Source organism: Diadema antillarum, unplaced genomic scaffold (genome assembly GCF_040938485.1).
Source record: "Diadema antillarum isolate AM-2024a unplaced genomic scaffold, OU_Dant_1.0 scf00000177, whole genome shotgun sequence".
NCBI classification, from domain to species: Eukaryota; Metazoa; Echinodermata; class Echinoidea; order Diadematoida; family Diadematidae; genus Diadema; species Diadema antillarum.
The window spans coordinates 684,899-703,169 of record NW_027271066.1 but is presented as its reverse complement, the minus strand read 5'-3'; the positions used below and the strand labels follow the sequence as shown (position 1 = coordinate 703,169).

Genomic DNA, 18,271 nt, shown 5'->3' with positions numbered 1-18,271 from the left:
AACAACTGGCTCAATAAAACCGGGTTTTTCGTGCTATTTCAATAATAATTCATACATCAACAACTTACTGAAAGCAATTGTAAGCTGTTGATGTATGAATTACAGGGGTGATATTCCTCAGATTTAAATCGGAATTCCGATTTTTAGTTTTTTTATTTTTTTATTTTTTATTTTTTTTTTTTTTGGTACAAGTTATTAACAAGATCTAGATCTATATGATTTCTTGTTTAAATCATAACATGTTTGTCCTGATACAGTAAATCTTAAGCCCAAATTTCCCCTCCAGGTATGCACAAAATTGCACAATTTAAAGTCCCAAAATGCAAAAAGTCCTTACCGTACGAGGGGGACACCCCCTCCCACACCCTCCCCCCTCCTCGGTCGCTCCGCTCCCTCGCGGAAGTAGACTTAGACCCTGTCTATTTTTTTTTTCAAGAGTGAATATCACCCCTGGAATTACTATTGCAATACCAAGAAAAACCTGATTTTATTTAGCCAGTTGTTGTCGGGGGCCGATTTTACGTGTGTATGCGGTGTATGTTAACGTGTGCAGGGCCAAAATATGCACGAAAAATTCCCTCTGTAAACGGGACACCAAAAGTCTTGACGTCCCATTTACACGTGGAACAAAAACCAATTTCAATGGAATATAGGTTTCCTGTGATAAAATTTAATTTGCATGTCTACACATACTTAATGAAGATTGTCAATAGCACAAAATTACTGAATTTGAAAATGCTAACAGCTCCACAACATGTACTAAAAGTTCCCCGTGTAAACGGGACACCAAGGTCTTGGCGTCCCATTTACATGTGGAACAAACACCCAATATACTTAAGTATAGGTCTATCGTATAGCATCTGTCTACGGATGAGGGGAGCTGACCGACGAAAGTCAATATATAAATGAGAAGCCCCCGAATTAGAGACAGATCTTATCGGTCTAATGATTATTAAGCTGTCCAGGAATGGTTCACATATTACTGCAGGCCTATGGTCCATTTTTGTCACAAAGTTTTCACATATTAATGTCAACCAATGTACTTTGCTGTTGTAGGTTTTGCTTGCGGTGCTCCAAAATGCGACCGTACACGGGGAATGGAAAAGCTTCCACAAGCACCACTGCAAATGGCTCGAAAGAAAAGCGTAAGAAAAAAAGGCAGCCACTACCATACACCTTACGAATTAGGTGCGAGCATAGGAATCTAGATGAAGGTACTTCCACTACTCCCTTGCCATCCAAATCAAAGGGAAAAGGAAAAACGCAAAATTGGCGAGACAATCTAAAACAGAAAAACCCTGAGAAGCATGCTGAATTGAAAAAACGTGACAAGACCTACAGTAGGTACTACCGGCTACAATGTGCCACTGCGGAAGAAACTTTGAAAAAAAGAAATCTTTCAAAAGAAGAAAGAGAAGAAGCCGAGATGTGGAAGAAAAGAAAAGAACGTAATAATGAAACTGCAAGAAACAGAATGAGAAAGATGAATGCAAGAAAGAAGGAAGATGAGAAGAATGGAAAAACAAAAAAAGCCATGACTAGAAGAGAGTGTGAGAAGAAAAGAGCATATGAAGCAGAGAGGAAGAGGAAACAACGTGCTAAAAAAAGTGCAGCAGAAATGGCCAAGATAAATCAAAAAAGAAGAGAGAAATATGCGGCAGAGAAATACATGGAGATTCAGAAGATAAACGAAGAAAAGGATCGAAAGTTGAAAGAGATGGAACAGAAGGTAAAAGATGTGGAAGAAAAGTTACGTGAAAAGGAGATTGAGATGCGTGAAAAGAACGCCGAGTTAGGTGAAGACGCTATCGATGTGAGATCTAATACTGCCAGACGAAAGAGCCTTCAACGCGTCAGAAGAGCTTTTCCAAAACAAAGATCGCATTTTGTTTCTACCACAGTTGACCTCGTACAGAAAGCTTCACCACTGAAAGCTGCTGCACTGGAGAAGGCAGGAATAACAGGCAGAAATCCATTGCATGAAGGAGTGATGGAAGCCGTCGCAGATGCCCTTTCAGGACCGAAAAAGTCTGCAAAACGGAAGCAAATGGCCATGTCTCTCGCTGCTATAAAGAAGTATAAACAACAAAGAGCGGCTGGAAGATACTTCGGTTGTAGCCGCAAACTTCTGGGAAATGCAATAAAAAAATCAGCAGGCCGAAGAGCGCTCTCATTGAAAACAATTAAACTCGTCCAAGAATTCTATGAAGCCAACTCAAATACTTTGCCAGATAAAAAACTCGTAAGTAAAAAAACCTACAAACCAAGACATGTAATGGAGTCATCCATAGCAAATCTATACCAGAAGTACACCAAAGCACATCCAGATAACCCAGTAAGTGCAGGGATGTTCTACAGCTACAGACCAAAACATGTAAAAACTAGAGGACAAGCCAAATATATCGGTTGTCTTTGTGAATACTGTGAAAACATAAATTTGAAAATACAAGCGATCAACAGCCTCCACAAAGGAACCTTCAAAGACGGCTATGATGTTGTCAAAGCAACAATGTGCCCGAAACCACCGGGATGGGATTTCAACCATCATTCCTGTATCAGCAGAAAGTGCAAGAAATGTGGCGTGGATATGTTAGACCAACGACTGCAACCTATCCTTGCAGACCTTGACAAGACCATGATTGTAAAGTGGAAACGGTGGACAATCATAAAAACAACATGCCACACCAAAAAGGGAACCAAGGAAGTGAAGAAACGTAAGCCAATAGAGAAACAAGGAACAGTGCAGGATTTGGTAAAGGAGCTTAAGGAGGAGATAGACCCATTCAGTGAACACTTGTTTAACAAGGATTGGCAAGGTAATCAAGAAAAAAATCTCCGAAAGAATCTGCAAATGAATGAGGTATTGGGGGTGTATGATTTTGCTGAAAATTTCAAGTGCGAGCATCAGCGAGAGGTTCAAAGCGCATATTATTCACACGATGCTGCAACAGTCCACCCTGTGGTCACATATTACATCTGTCCGACATGTTTGGAAACTGTGACGGAGAGTATTGTAATGGTTAGTGATGATTTAACCCACGACCACCATCTTGTGCACGAATTCCATCGCAGAGTCACCAAGCATTTAACTGCAACCAGGGGGTTGAACATTACTAAGTTTTACCGTTTCTCTGACGGCTGCAGTAGCCAATATAAAAGCAAGGGACCTATTTTGGACATAAGTTACGGGAGGGAGGATTTTGGACACATCATACATCACAACTATTCGGGGACTAGGCATGGTAAGGGCACCAGTGATGGCGAGAGTGGAGTTGTTAAGAGGAAAGCAAGTGAAGCAGTCAGAGCAGGAACTGCCACAATCAGCACCCCAGATCAACTATATCATTTTCTGAAATCCAATGTTACAAAAGAAGCTACCGAAGACAAATGCTGCTGTCCATTTAGGAGATCGGTTATTTTTGTAAAACATGAAGAAGTTTCGCGAGAGCGGCGAGACGGGAGGGCCCCAAGAACTGTTAAAGGAACAAGGAAGTTACACAGTATCAAGAGCACAAAGGGAGGAACAGTTGGCACAAGGAATCTCTCCTGCTTTTGTTACCCATGTCTCAGAGGTGGTGGTGGCAGATGTGCAAATGCAGCTTATGTACAGCCTTGGAAGCAAGTTCAACTAAGTACAGGTAAATAAACCCGGGGGAGGGGGGAGGGGGCCTCCATTGACAAGTGAATATCATGCGTGTCCAAGAAAACACGTAAAAAGGGTATCTTTTTCAAGGCTGGGCATGTAACGTACGTAACGTGATAAGGGTGTCAAAAACACTAAAATACTGAAAAAATGGTATACTTTTCGCACGGAATCTTACGTGTTAAGGGTTCGATTTGCGAGGGTATTAAAAAACACTATTATACCTAAAAGGGGGAACTTTTTGAGCCAAAACTACGCGTTTAGGGTCCGATTTGCGAGTGAGGTAGGCTTATAAATATAATAAAAAAGGGATCAGCGTGCACTTATAAAATGATGGGGTTGTTAAATTATCGTTGTAACCTACTTGCTTAGGGGGTCAAATTATCGGAATATGTGTTGAGGATACGATTTCGTACAAAATACTTGTTAAGGGTAAAGTTTCACACGCCAATACTTGTTAAGGGGTGCTTTTTCAGAACTGGGAAAATACGTGTTTAGGGTGCTTTTTGAAACCCCATGGACGCGCATGATATCCACCGTCACTGGAGGCGCCCCCCCCCCCCCCCCCCCCCCCCCGGTAAATAAACTTGTTATGCTAGATCAAAAAATGAATACTGTTAACCACTTAATAAAGTCATTTTGGGTAATTGCTTATTGTTCACATCAATTACCAAAGCATGTGGCCAGTAAGGGTAAATTTCAATGTAGATGCTCGAGTCATTGTAGTGAAAGAAATACAACTATTTATGTACTTTTTTGGGGAACAATTTTGTGTCTTAATTTTTACATGAAAAGTTCACTTTTGAAAGCTTGCACTTTATATCCAATGCTATATGTTACAGATGACTTCCTAGAAAGTTTGTTCAAGACATGTCAGAGCAGAGATTCTTAAAACTTACCGGTTTTATGCGGTGGTGGCCTGCGGCTGACATCTATCGACCTTCAATTCAAGACACTTCCAGTACAACCTGTAGGTCTATATTGTATCATGCACTGCTCACAACCTCCTATACACACAATTTATGTTTCTGTACAATTTATTTTGTTGTCATTACAGCAAAGGTGACCACTAGCCATGACGCCCCCAGCCATGACACAGCCAGGCGAGCTAGCCAAGACGTTGGAGCCAAGCAAGATGTCGCCCCCAAACTCCCTGATCATGATGATGCTCCCCATGTCACCCCCAAACTCCCTGATGATGATGAAGCTTCCCATATCAACCCCAAACTCCCTGATCTTGATGATGCTTCCCCATCTGTAGATGACACCGAGTCCGAGAGTAAATGCGACAACAGCGGAGTTGACCAAAGCCAGACCATGGCAGATGACAGTGATAAAGGTAATGTGCGACTAGTATGTATACACAATGTACAATGCTTTATTAGTAAAGATACACAACAAACTGTTAAAAAAATGCATTTTAAAGTGAATTTACTTCTGAAAATGTGGAAATGTCGTTATAGATCTGAAGGAAATGTCACGGTTATGTATGATGGGGTTAATAACTTTGCATCAGTCATTTTTCAGGCGGCATGAAAAATCTTAACAATTTGCTTTAGACCTCAGTTCCAAAGGCAAAATGGTTAGATTTTTCCACAATGCCCTCAAAATAACTGATGCGCAGTTATTAACCTCTAAGTAGTATTTTAGAACAACTTAATACAAATTGTTATTAATCTTGATTCAATTTGGTTGTGTTTATCAAATAGGTGGAGCTACTGATATGGTAAAGGTACATGATTTTGTAGCCGTCAGAGTGGAAAGTGCTGGCAAAAAGAACAAAGGAGATCAGATGCATGTTGCTAAGGTAAGTTCTCTTTAAATCATTGTCAGGACCTAACTCCCTACATCAAGTTACTCAGTATTTCATTGATACAGAGCTTCCATGATCATATTTATACAGCTACACTGTGTTCAGAAAGATTCAAAATTATATTTTACTCTTCATTTTTGTGTCTAAATTACAGGTTGCTTCGGTGCTTGAAGATGGATACAGCCTGTCATATATGGTACAAAGCAGCGGAAATCTTTATACCTGGCCACAAGGAGACGAAGTCTATTTCACCCATCCACAACGCGATATAATATGCAAACTTCCAGGACCAGAATATGTTTGGGTTGGGTCACGCCTTCTAAATAGAATGGACCTAACAGATGCTGAAAGACTTTTTCAAAAAATAGAACAATAGTACAATAGAAAAGTACTGAACTATTTACCAAGACAGCTCTGTGACATTTGTGTGCTTTTGTAGTAGTGCTAGTGCATATTGAAAAATGAAAACCTGTGCGGGTTTTGGTCCCTATTCTGTTATGAGACCATTCATACGCAGGCCTTGAGTTTTAAAAATGGTCTGGTGTGCTAAAAATTCCACTCCTCCAGATATTTAGGTGTGCTGTAGGTATGCATACGTAGCGGTAATAAACTGAATTAATAGGTTTTTAAACTTCTATGCTACTTAAATTGACGACCTCACGTCATGACGTCAAATGAGATGCCTGGGGTTGGAAATTGACCCCGTCTGGGACAACCTCTTGACCTCCCGCAACAAAGGGGGAGGGGACGAGACATCTCATTTGACGTCACCAACTTTGACGTCATCAGAGGTTTCCTAGAAACACTAGCAACAATCAGAGCAGTAACATCCGCTGAAGATGCTGGTTGATCCAGCGAAAACGTTCCAGTGAGTTCGTCAATTTAAGTAGCGTAGAAGTTTAAAAACCTATTAATTTAGTCTCAATATAATTCAAAATTAACTCCATGAAGTGTAAGTATGTTTAAAACTTGATGTTAGTTGAAACTTTTATGCTTGATAAGACTTGATGTTTGTTAATAATTGATGTTTGTTAAAATGTTAACATATTTGAGACTTCATCGGGTTAGTGCAATTGAGTTTTTTGATAAATATAGGAAAATACACACATTTTAAGGGGTGTTACAAGCCTTGAATGTATGCAGTTGTATTTGTATGATGGAAATAAGATGTCAAAAAACAAAGAAGAAGTAAAGAAATTGAAACACAAAATCGCTTCTTTCTCGATAACTATATTGCACTAACCCGACGACTTTCAGCTGACAATCCTATTTCTACCACAAATTTGAAATGTGGACACATGAAACTGAAATTTTTGAGGTAAAGAAATGCCTCTTGCTTACACAATTTTATTTCCATACTGTCAGACAAAATACAACCTGTTGGAAATGGTGTGGATTAACAAATCAGTATGAGACTGAAAGCTTTCTCTTTATTATACTTCATTAAGATACAGCTTTTTATTCGTTTTTCTATATTCACAAGGTGCTATGGTATTTTATTTTTACAGTATTAAGTTAGTAGGTCTATTACACATTATAGTCTGTCGTGTACATCCTAGAACAGTCGTCAACACTTGCAATGGCAAGCGCTGACTGTTCTAGGATGTACCCAAATTGCAAAATCAGGCTATAACAAACCAATATATTAGTATTTGAACTTGTATTTTTTTTCACACAGTACTAAAATATAACCAAGAGAGTGTACTATTGAAGTGCAGTAATCTTTTCTTTGTACAATGTATTAATATGAAATGCAATTTTAGTTTTACTGCTCAATTTAAGAAACTGCAAAACCTTGAATTTCCCCCAGATAGAGAACTGTCCACAGATCTATGTTAAACCTCATGGGCATAAAGAGACATGATGATCAGTGGAAGTTTAAATGGGTTTTACAGTTGATTTCTGAAATGGAATATTGTTATTATACTGAAATGGAATGTTATTATTGTATTGAGCACCATATTTTGTGCAATGGAATATTATTATTAACAATAATAATAGCTGCTGGTTCTTATATAGCGCATTTCAAGCTTGCAAAGAATTTCAATGCGCTTTACATTAGAAGCATAATCTACTTACAAATTACACTGTAAGTAGAAAACTATGATTAATTAAACAATAATCAAACATCAGTTCACACTTTTGAAGTAAAAGTTTTCTGTAAAAAGTGTAAGTTGAACTGCAATGTCCAATGTCCATTGTAAAGTTTCCTTCTGTATAAAGTTAAACTGCAATGTCCATTGTTTCCCATTAACTAAGTAGCACTTTGAGCTTGAAACAATGGTGAGTGCGCTTCATTCACCCAGGTGCTATTACAGCCTATACTAGCTGGGAGGCTAACTTAGTCTTGAGTCAGTTCTTCATGGTGTAGTTGTTTGCCTGAACTCTTGCTAATGGGTCTTGCATGCTAGGCAGGGAGATTAATCTTCTACATCTAATTCTCTCAAATGCTGGACTTCAGTCTTGCAGGACTTCACACTTCAGTCAGGTGCTATACTAGCTGGGAGGCTAACTTAGTCTTGAGTCAGTTCTTCATGGTGTAGTTGTTGCCTGAACTCTTGCTAATGGGTCTTGCATGCTAGGCAGGAAGATTAATCTTCTACATCTAATTCTCTCAAATGCTGGACTTCAGTCTTGCAGGACTTCACACTTCAGTCAGGTGCTATACTAGCTGGGAGGCTAACTTAGTCTTGAGTCAGTTCTTCATGGTGTAGTTGTTGCCTGAACTCTTGCTAATGGGTCTTGCATGCTAGGCAGGGAGATTAGTCTTCGACATCTTCTTCTCTCAAATGCTGGACTTCAGTCTTGTAAAAGTAAAACTATGATTGGGAGAAAAGGGAAAGGGAAAGCAGATCAGATAATTTGTTCTACAGTATAAGATTATGTTACTCAAGCATCTGATTATTAATTTGACCCTGTGAACATTTTCAAATTCAGTAATATTGTGCTATTGACAATCGTATTCAAGTATGTGCAGACGCGCAGATTTAATGTTATGACAGGAAACCTGAATTCCATTGAAATTAGGTGTTTGTTTCACATGTAAAGGGACGCCAAGACCTTGGTGTCACGTTTACACGGGGAACTTTTAGTACATGTTGTGGAGCTGTGAGCATTTTAAAATTCAGTAATTTTGTGCTATTGACAATCTTCATTAAGTATGTGTAGACATGCAAATTAAATTGTATCACAGGAAACCTATATTCCATTGAAATTGGTTTTTGTTCCACGTGTAAATGGGACGTCAAGACTTTTGGTGTCCCGTTTACAGAGGGAACCTTTTGTGCATATTTTGGCCCTATGTGCATTTTCCAATTCAGTAATTTGTGCTCCTGACTACCTAAGATGTATGCTTTCCAGTAGATTTAATTGTATCACAGGAAGCGGAAACTCCATTGAAATTGGGTGTTTGTTCCACGTGTAAATGGGACACCAAAACTTTGGTGTCCCATTTACACGGGGAACTTATTTTTTAATGCTTGATATTTCGCCATGTACATAATGCAATCAGTTGAATGCTTTCAAAATAGTTTGAATACATCCTATACCACAAATTAGAGTGTTCTTTAGTTGGGTATTATTCAGTTTTGGTGTTTAAAAAAATATGTTGAACCAAGATGGGCCACAAAATGACAATGTAAAGGCCTCAATTGTGAAAATGCGGTCGCCCAAATATGGTTTTGGTCGAAACGAACTTTGAAATTCGACCAAATGTCATTAAATTTTAAAAAGACAAACTTAATCGAGTCTGGAAGAAGTATTAATTTGGTGTAAACTTTAATAGTTTTACTTACTTATATATTTATGTATAAAAGACTTTTTTACATTTTGGTGTCCCGTTTACACGGGGAATTTGCCAGACGCGTGCCCATTTGAACTGTTCTTGCTCAGACAAACTTAATCGAATCTGGAAAAATTTACCGGTTTATAAAAATTAACACATTAGACCATCATTAGAAGAATTGTTTGAAAAGATTTAACCATTTTCAAATTTTGCACTCTATGTCACACATTGGTACCTTAATAAATGGAAACACCCATATCTCAGACAGTTAAAACCAATTTTTCATCAAATAATCTGTGAATTCCTCTCAGAACATATGCTATTTAATTCATATTTCATAAGAGGTTTCTCATTACCTAAAAAAAAAGAGAAAATCATCAGAAAACGTTGGAAACCTCTAGGTCCATCACAGCCAAAACTGAACCATCCACCCCAAAAGATAAACTTCAAAAGAAAGAGAAAAATATTCCCTACAGAATGATACAAAAATAACATAAGAAAAAAAGAAGATATGACATTTTCAAATTTCACATTTTGTTCGGAGAACATTTCTTGGCCAGTCCTTACATTCATGAGCGAGTTGGTGATGTCATACTCCCACCATTTTTTTTTTTGTGTGTGTGTGAGCAACCATCTTTGACAAGCTGTCAGGGAGGAGGCCAGAAGGATTTCCATCCATGGCACCTTCTCCCATCCTTTCTGTTGCCGAGGAAAAACGTGTGAAAGACTGGTCTCTAAGAATGAGTGCCATCGGGAAGAACAAAAGCTCAACTCCGAAGTGTAAGAAACAATAAAAATGATGATGATGATAATAATAATAACAATGAATAATTGTAATAATAATAATGATAATGAAAATAATGAGAATAATAATAATAACAATAATAATGAAAAGTAATTAGTTAACATTTGAATCTAATTGTTATACACAAAAAATATGAAAACTTCAATATAGAGTCTACATGACATTTTTGTGCATGTATTCTTTGTTTTTCTATAATCAAACTTTCACTGATGTGTTCTACTAATATTGTTGCATTCACTTGACCCACATGTCTATGAAGGTGAACTTGTCCTTTAACATGAATTAGACCAGATAGTAGAAATGGGTGTCATTACACCGGTGGAAGAACCTACAGATTAAGGGTGGTATTCCGAAAATCTTCCTAAGTTTCTTCCTAAGTTTCTTCCTAAGTCAGAAACTTAGGAAGTGCCTAGGAAAGATAAAATTGGTATTCTGAAATTTCTTCCTCTAGAGGCACTTCTTGATGCAAATTAGGCCATCCTTGTCCCCGCCCATGTCCTTTCCTGAGCCAATACGAAATGTCGTATCATAAGGAACTAACCAATGACAATCGCATATTACTATGACGTAGGGTCAAAAACACGAGTGCACAGCATGTCCCCTTTCTCACGCTCATTTCGCGCATCAAAGTACATGTGCGCGCATCAAAGTACATGTGCGCGCAATGACTGACAAGCGCGCCTATCACGATGCTTGCAGTTTGCTATTCTTAACAACGTACTTAGGACAGGGGTGGAGCTTTCCTAAATATTTTCCTACATATTTTCCTTAAATTCCTTCCTAAGTGCATTCTAGAATACCACCTTCTTCCCAAGTCAGAAATTTGCATATTCCCGCCCCCTCCCTAAGTTTCTTCCTAAGTCTACTTAGGAAGAAACTTAGGAAGATTTTCAGAATACCACTTAGGAAAAAATCCTGACTTTTAATAGGAAGAAATTTCTTCGTAGGAAGGATTTCAGAATACTACCCTAAGTATCCAGTTTGGTTTACACACAAAAACCCAATGGGAGATGGAGAATCTGCTTAGATCCAAGAGAGCTCAATAAAGCTATCAAACGCAGTCACGTGCCTATTCAAACATTGGATGAGGTTAGACATAAATTTATCGGCGCCACAACCTTCTCCACATTAGACGCAAAGCACAGATACTGGTCCGTAAAACTTGATGACGAATCAAGCAAGCTAACTACCTTTAACAGCCCCTTTGGAAGGTATTGCTTTAAGCGATTGCCATTCGGTCTGTGCACATCCCAGGATATCTTCCAGGCCAAGATGACACAGATCCTTGAAGGATGCCCTGGTGTAATCGCGATAGCAAACGACATCGCAGTCATAGGCAAAACTGAGGAAGACATGACGCAAATCTGCACAACCTGATGGAAGTTGCTCCACAGCATGGACTCATTTTCAACTGGGAGAAGTGCCGGATCAAACATGACCGCATACGCTTCTACGGACTTGTCTTTGACAAAGATGGCACCCATCCGGATCCCGAGAGGGTAGCTGCCATGAGAGCTATCGAACCACCTAGAAGCAAGAAAGAACTACAAGAGTTCTTGGGCATCGCCACATACATTTCACCCTTCCTCCCAATCTGTCAGCCCTGATAGCACCCCTACGGAACCAGTGAAGCAAAATAAAAAAAGAAGGAGATTGCTACTGCTACGAAGACAAGTCCAGAAGTACCAGTCACATGTTCTGTATCTCCACCCTCTTCTCCTGCTCCATCACATCCGACAAAATGCTGATATAAAAAGAAGCTTCTAAAATGTCTGCCATCCAAAAGAAAATTAAAAGCAGATGTTCCACATGACACAATCCAACAACAAACACCAATGTCAAGGAATGTAGTTCGTAAAAAAATTGGAATTTTTAGTCCAAGTTGCAGTAAGAAGTTGTCAGTTTGCAATTCCATTGCAACCACCATGGCTACCCTGAAGAAGAGAAGAAACAGTAAAGAAATCCGGAAGAAGCGCATGATCGCCCATGCTATCCTGCTATCAAACAGAGTATGAAAATACTGCGTAAGTGGGTGTATCGAAGAAGATTAAACAAATACTGAAGACCATTGATGAAAATCCTGACTGGGAGGATACCATCGTCAGCAAATAAAAGATGCATTCTCACATGAACACATAAAAACAATTCAGGACTTTTATTGTAGGGGAGACATAAGTGCAGACATTCCCAATGTCGGAAGCGGGATAAAGAAAGGCAATCAAGTCGTCAGAAGGCGAATTATGTCAGTGTCACTGTTGTGTGCCTACAAACAGTTCTGTGAAGAATGCCCTACAGAAAAGGTCAGTTTTTTGAAGTTCAAGAAATTGCAACCAAGGACTGTCCTACCTCACACACAAAATAAGTTCCGTGAGTGCCTGTGCAAGTATTGCGTGAACATAGAACTTAAAGGTGCAATGCATTGTGTATACTACACCAGTCCACGGAGTGGTGAATCTAATAAATCTGCTGGCTTGCCCCACACCATCAGCACGAGTTTTCGCGCTGGACATTGAAAGACCTCAATACAGTCTGCTCCCCAAAACTGCAAAACAAAATCAACATTCACTTTTCGTAACTGCTGGGCACACCCTTGTGAGGGCAGTCTCTGACTTGATTTGTATTGGAGGCACCTCAAAACAAATATCCTTGTTATCTGACGGAAACTTTGAACCAGAAGCTTGCGAACTTGTGGAATGGACATACAATGACATTCAGTGGGTTCAGTGTGAGACACCTAGATGTGCTAAATGGTTTCATTTGTATTGTCTGCAACTGAAAAAGAGTTCCTTCAAAATTTGTCCTGCGTGTAAAAAGGTAACATAATTATCGGTAGTAATTCATGCAGCTGATCATCTGTAAAGGGAACATGAAGTAAAGTTTGTAACCACTGAATTCATGATAATAATTCCAGAAATGTAAACAGTCGGTGAGTAACGAAGGATACGTATGAGAAATGAATGATTTATTTGATGGAAGTTACTCCTGTAAATGATATCAATGTTAGTTTGATATACTGACAGTTTGTTCATAAACTTGTAAGTTGTAAAGTTAACATGATGAGCAGTGAACAATAACCATAGACTTCTATGTACAAGCGCGTAGAAGTTATGATACGAGGCATTGTACGTTCTGACATATGCAATGTCAAAGAGCTTTTGATTGTTATACGTATGTGTTTAGGATAACTGCTGTGTAATGCACATTGTCAGGCAGAGTTATCAGAACGATAAAGTGCTCACAGATGGAAATAAGTTGTGTGTGTTGTGTTGCAAAGGAGGCACATCACAGTTCAGAAAGGGGGAAAATTATGTCAGATTGAGACATGAATGCTACTGTGTGAGCATGGATGACTGGTTGAGTTGAAGCATCACACTGAGTTATAGGGGTATAGTTCGCGTTGTAAATACACGTACAACCCATAATTGCTTATAACACAACTGAAGTTCAAGTTTGTATTGTTATCACATAGAGGGCTAGCATGGATATAAGCTACTACACTTGCAGTTGGTTAATAAATAGAGTCACTGTTGTTGTTTTATCTGTTTTATAGTTATTGTTCATTCATGCACTGGACTATTGTAAATGATAAATGGTAATTACACACTGTAGCAGATTTAGGGGCCTATTTATAGCATGGATGGCTGCATTTGTGTACTGGTAGATGTGATGATAGCAGATGACTGCATGATTGTCACATGATTGTCATGTGATCATACAGTGTTTGGTATAATGTGAAGTAGGCCTACACTAGTGCATATTGGATAACCAAGCATTAATATAATGTTGCTATGGTTACCTTCCACACACACACTCACAGTCGCCTTAAGACAGGTTAAGACAAGAATTCATGCACTCATACTCTCACATGAAATCAATTGTGTATCAGAGTGTTAAACTCACATAAAGATTGCTATTAGTATAAGTGCATACCGGTACTGTGCATCTGTATTGATAAGTAAAAGGTTTGTGTCAAGTGTTATTTTGACAAGTTGTGTATCATTTTCAGTGAACCGCTGATTGGGGAGAACCCAGTGAATAAACAGAGAGGAAAGTTTAAGAAAGGCTGTTGTTCAAATGTCTCCTCATTTGGCGCGTTTACATCAAGTTCACGACTGCTTGCATCTGAGAAGATTCCAGGTAGCAGTCTGCCTGAGGGAGCAGGGTCTGGAACAACGAAGGACGATGTGGAACAGGGTGCGAAGGCGACAAGTCCAGAAGAAAGGGCAGCAGTAACCAGCTCACCAGACGATGTCGAGGTGAGGTCAACTGCGCCGCCAAGGGTTTCCAGAACAAATGTCACTTCAAGTGTGAGACTGCGAGAAGTGCAAGTGAAGTAGAGGCTAGCAAAGCTGAAGTTGGAACAGTTTCAACAAGAACAGAGATTGAGAAAGGAACAATTTGAAATGAAAGAAAAACTGGAAAGACTAAAAATGGAACATGAACTGCAGAATGCCACAGTAGCAACTGAAATGTGGCAAGAAACAGCTGAATGTGGCAAGGTGCATGATGACTGTGATAAACCACCCTTACCACCAGATGATGATATCACACATTAAAGAACTGAAAGGTGGTGTGATAAGGTTAAGGTATAAAAGGTAGAAAATGTTGAAAATAGGTCTGTTCATAATGTATCTGTAACTGTAAGTAGGCCTGTGTATGAGGTTCCACGCATGCATAAGATCTCTCCACAAGCAGACGACGTTAGGCAGTATGTCATACCATAGGTTCTGTAATACGTTCTCAAGCGTACACGTACACCACTCTAGTCCCATGTCTACTTCTTCTTCTTCTTCTTCTTCTTCTTCTAGTCCTGCGTCCTTCATACTCGAAAATTATTACAGGCGTGAATACATACTTCTCACGCGCATTTTAGACATGGATAATCAGTCATGTATTCGCAAAATAGCGACCGAAATGTTTGGTGAAAGTTTTGCTCTCAAAACAAAACAAGCGGAGATTATCGACAGTCTGGCAGGAGGAAGTCACACCTTGGCCATTTTGCCTACCGCATACTGCAAAAGTATCCCGTACATTCTCTTTGGGCCACTCATGGACAAGGCAGCGCCAGTATGTTCTTTATTGTTATAATGTTGTTGATCTTAGCGCCATCTATCGGCAGTTGATACCGAGCCGACTTGAGCCGGGTAATAAAAAACCTCACCACTAAATACCTTGAGTCTTTGGGTGTTTTCCTAGTTAATGGCGTGGTAGCAGCGCTGGGTCGAATCTACAAGCCAATGAAAATAAGCTCATGTAGTGCCGAACCTGAGGAAATCTCGCTCTGTACATAGAGGCCCAGATTTCAGCTGTAATTGGTTGTGATAACGACAGGTATTTATCCTAGGTTTGAAGTTGTGGTTTGGTTAGTCCCGTGCATTCATTATGCCGTATGCGCCAACGAAAAGGTGCAGCCCAAGTCCGCTACCCCGGTGCCGACGAAGTGGCACAAATCGGCCCCACCCATGCAAGGGTTGTTTTCCAGTTCGGAAATCCGTAGTGTCAAGTCTGCTAGTAAGATTGCTAGTACTGATTCTACCCCTTACTTTCTCGGAGAGAAAGATGATCATGTGGTTCACGTGAGTTTGAAAAGCGGTTCACAGTTCAATTTGATAAGCGAGTCAATGGTTGTTGAGCTTGATTGCAACGTGTATGTGGATGAGTATAGTGAACAGGTTGAAGATGAACTAGGATGCAGTGTTTTAGGCCTCACAGAGTTCAGTTTATCTTGCAATGGCCTACAGCTACAGTGTGAAGGTGTTGTTGTGAATCATCTCGAGGGTGACATTGTGGCAGGTATGCCATTCATGGAAACAAATGACATCCTTGTCCGACCAGCAAGAAGGCTTGCCACATTTGGCGATGGCTCCACTTTCCAGTATGGTAGTGGAGTTCCAAATACAGGTACATCATCTGTTGATGTGAACTACCCCCTTCCTGATCATGGTGATCATGCTCATTGTCTCATTTCTGGTGTTAGTGGCAAGAGGTGGAATGATATTGTGAATTTTTCTGATGTTAGTAGCCCAGTGTCAGATAACAGTCATAGCCCTGAGTTAGCCGCAAGTCATTTTGGTTACTTCATTGAACATCCATGTGTGCTTGGTGAGACTTCTGAAGTTAAGGTCCTGAAGTAAGGGTCCAGTCTGTTATCTGTGCACATTCAAAGGAAATCGAAGGTGACTCGTTCTGTTCTTCGAACACGGTGATGGTAGAGTCCAATGGTAGTTCTGGCTGTGAAAGGCTGTGGTGCGTGTCGGCTGAATACGCACATGTAGCAACCTCCCTGAATGGTATTCCAGTTGCCTGTGATCTCCTGACCGAGGATGGTGAGACTTCCCTATTGTAGGTGATGTTGGCTTGCCTCACAGCAACCACAGCGTCAACATCTGTACCACCCCCGTAGTTGACTGCAACATTCCTGCAGATCCTGATAGTCCATCTACCACAGACAGTCATTCATCACCCAAGAATGACTCCCACACAGCCGATGACCCCCTGATCACCAATCGCCGGATCTGTACATATCAACCGCATGGTTTCAACAATGGTCCTGACGTCCTCAGTACTTCCCCCATCTTCTCCAATGATGGGAACCTGATCATCAACGACGACCCCCCTGTTCAAGATGAGGATTCCCAAGTCGATAAAGACAGCTGCCAGTCTGTAGGAGACACCCTCCTGCATGACCGTAAAGATAGCATCAAGACTCCTGGTACCAGAGTGATGTCTGATGACATCAGCATGCTCAGCAACGATCCTGTGCCGTCATGTCACCTGGTTAGCCATGCTGGTGATCGTACCCGTACAGACAAGAGTCTCCTGCTTCTAGAGTCTCCTGGACTTCCTCTCACCGATGATGACCATCCAGTCTATGAGGATCCACCGGTTCCTGAGCACCACCCCGTTGCTCCTGGTGGTCAGCTGATTGTTGATGGTGAGCTCCCACGTGATCATCCCACATCACTGGCCGCTGATTTCTCGGTCAGTGATGATCATGCCCTGGTCGCGGGATACGACACTGCTCCGAGGAATCTCCCACCTCCAGCGCCACCGAATGATGTCCCTGCACCCAATGACCATGAACGACCCCCTCAGCATGACCATGTGCCACGTACTGGTAGTCATTTTCCCTTTGGTCATCTACTGTGTAGCCTAGGCCACATCGATGCTCCTCCTTGCTCTCGTGAGCTTGGTTCTACCATTTCCCCTGGCTAGCACCCCCCCCCCCCCAGTTTTTGGACGTGAACTGATGTGAACTGCCTTTGTTTTGTATCATTTATTTTCCTGTTGTCATTTTTGCTCCACATGCGTAGTTAGGTACTTATCTACATGTACATGCTGTTTTCCTGATTTTGGTTGCACAGATTTACTAGTTGTTAGGTGTGTTTGAGTTCCTTCTGATTTAACTCAGTTAATTTTGTATCCATGTTACAATGTACCTTCCTACAGTGTATGCATTCCTCACATCCGTGGAATACTATATTTTTTTTACAAATATGCACCATGTTCGTTCACGTTGTTGATTGGCTATTGTGCACAGTATATTTACGCTAGAAAAGAAAGGTAAGATTTTTGGCTATTGTGCCCCTATACTTGTGTTTATTAACAGAAAAAGGTCACATTTTTGTTCAGTACATTAGCATACATAGTGGGAAGGACGGATGGTACATTGTAGTTATGCACATTATTTTTGTGTTGTAGTGAAGACGGATGTCAAGGAATCATTTCTTATACAATGTTACTGTATGTAGTGAAAATTGTGCCTTTTTTCATTTAACAAACCAATACAGTGTATATTAGGAAGTGTGTTTTGATGGGCATCAAGGCTTTTATGCAGCATATTATGTGATTGTGTGTCATGACTCATTATGTCTGTCAACATTGAATATCAAAATGTGTGTGGTTTGAGTACACATCATTTTTTGGATATTTATTGTAATATAGTATACACATGTAGTACAATGGTACATAATCAACTTGCATATCATATGTACAGAACATGTTATGTACATGCCATTCTTCTTATATCTTGCTTTGATATTGTAGTAAATCAGGGAACATTCAAGGTTGTTAGCTGATCCGGATTTATGCACCGACAATTTACAGCTCTTTCCAAAACCTGCCAACAAGGTCTTGCAAGAGAATGGACTTGATCCAGCATCAATCCAATCGGCAAACGAGGAGATTTGGAAGAAAGTTGAAGGAGAAGATCCACTGAATCAAACT

At 40.2% G+C, this 18,271-nt stretch overlaps 2 protein-coding genes across 2 annotated transcripts; both read left to right on the top strand.

Moving 5' to 3' along the window:
* Nucleotides 1–205: 205 nt before the first annotated feature.
* On the top strand, nucleotides 206–4,129 carry LOC139722924 (uncharacterized). Its single transcript, XM_071634207.1, has one exon. It carries the CDS (start codon nucleotides 968–970, stop codon nucleotides 3,644–3,646), a length of 2,679 nt encoding a protein of 892 aa, XP_071490308.1. The 5' UTR covers nucleotides 206–967; the 3' UTR covers nucleotides 3,647–4,129.
* A 40-nt stretch (nucleotides 4,130–4,169) lies between these two features.
* Nucleotides 4,170–8,564, top strand: LOC139722918 (uncharacterized). The gene is made up of 4 exons (XM_071634200.1): nucleotides 4,170–4,191; nucleotides 4,701–4,982; nucleotides 5,353–5,450; nucleotides 5,611–8,564. Exons 1-4 carry the CDS (start codon nucleotides 4,170–4,172, stop codon nucleotides 5,830–5,832), a joined length of 624 nt encoding a protein of 207 aa, XP_071490301.1. The 3' UTR covers nucleotides 5,833–8,564.
* The last annotated feature ends 9,707 nt before the right edge of the window (nucleotides 8,565–18,271 follow it).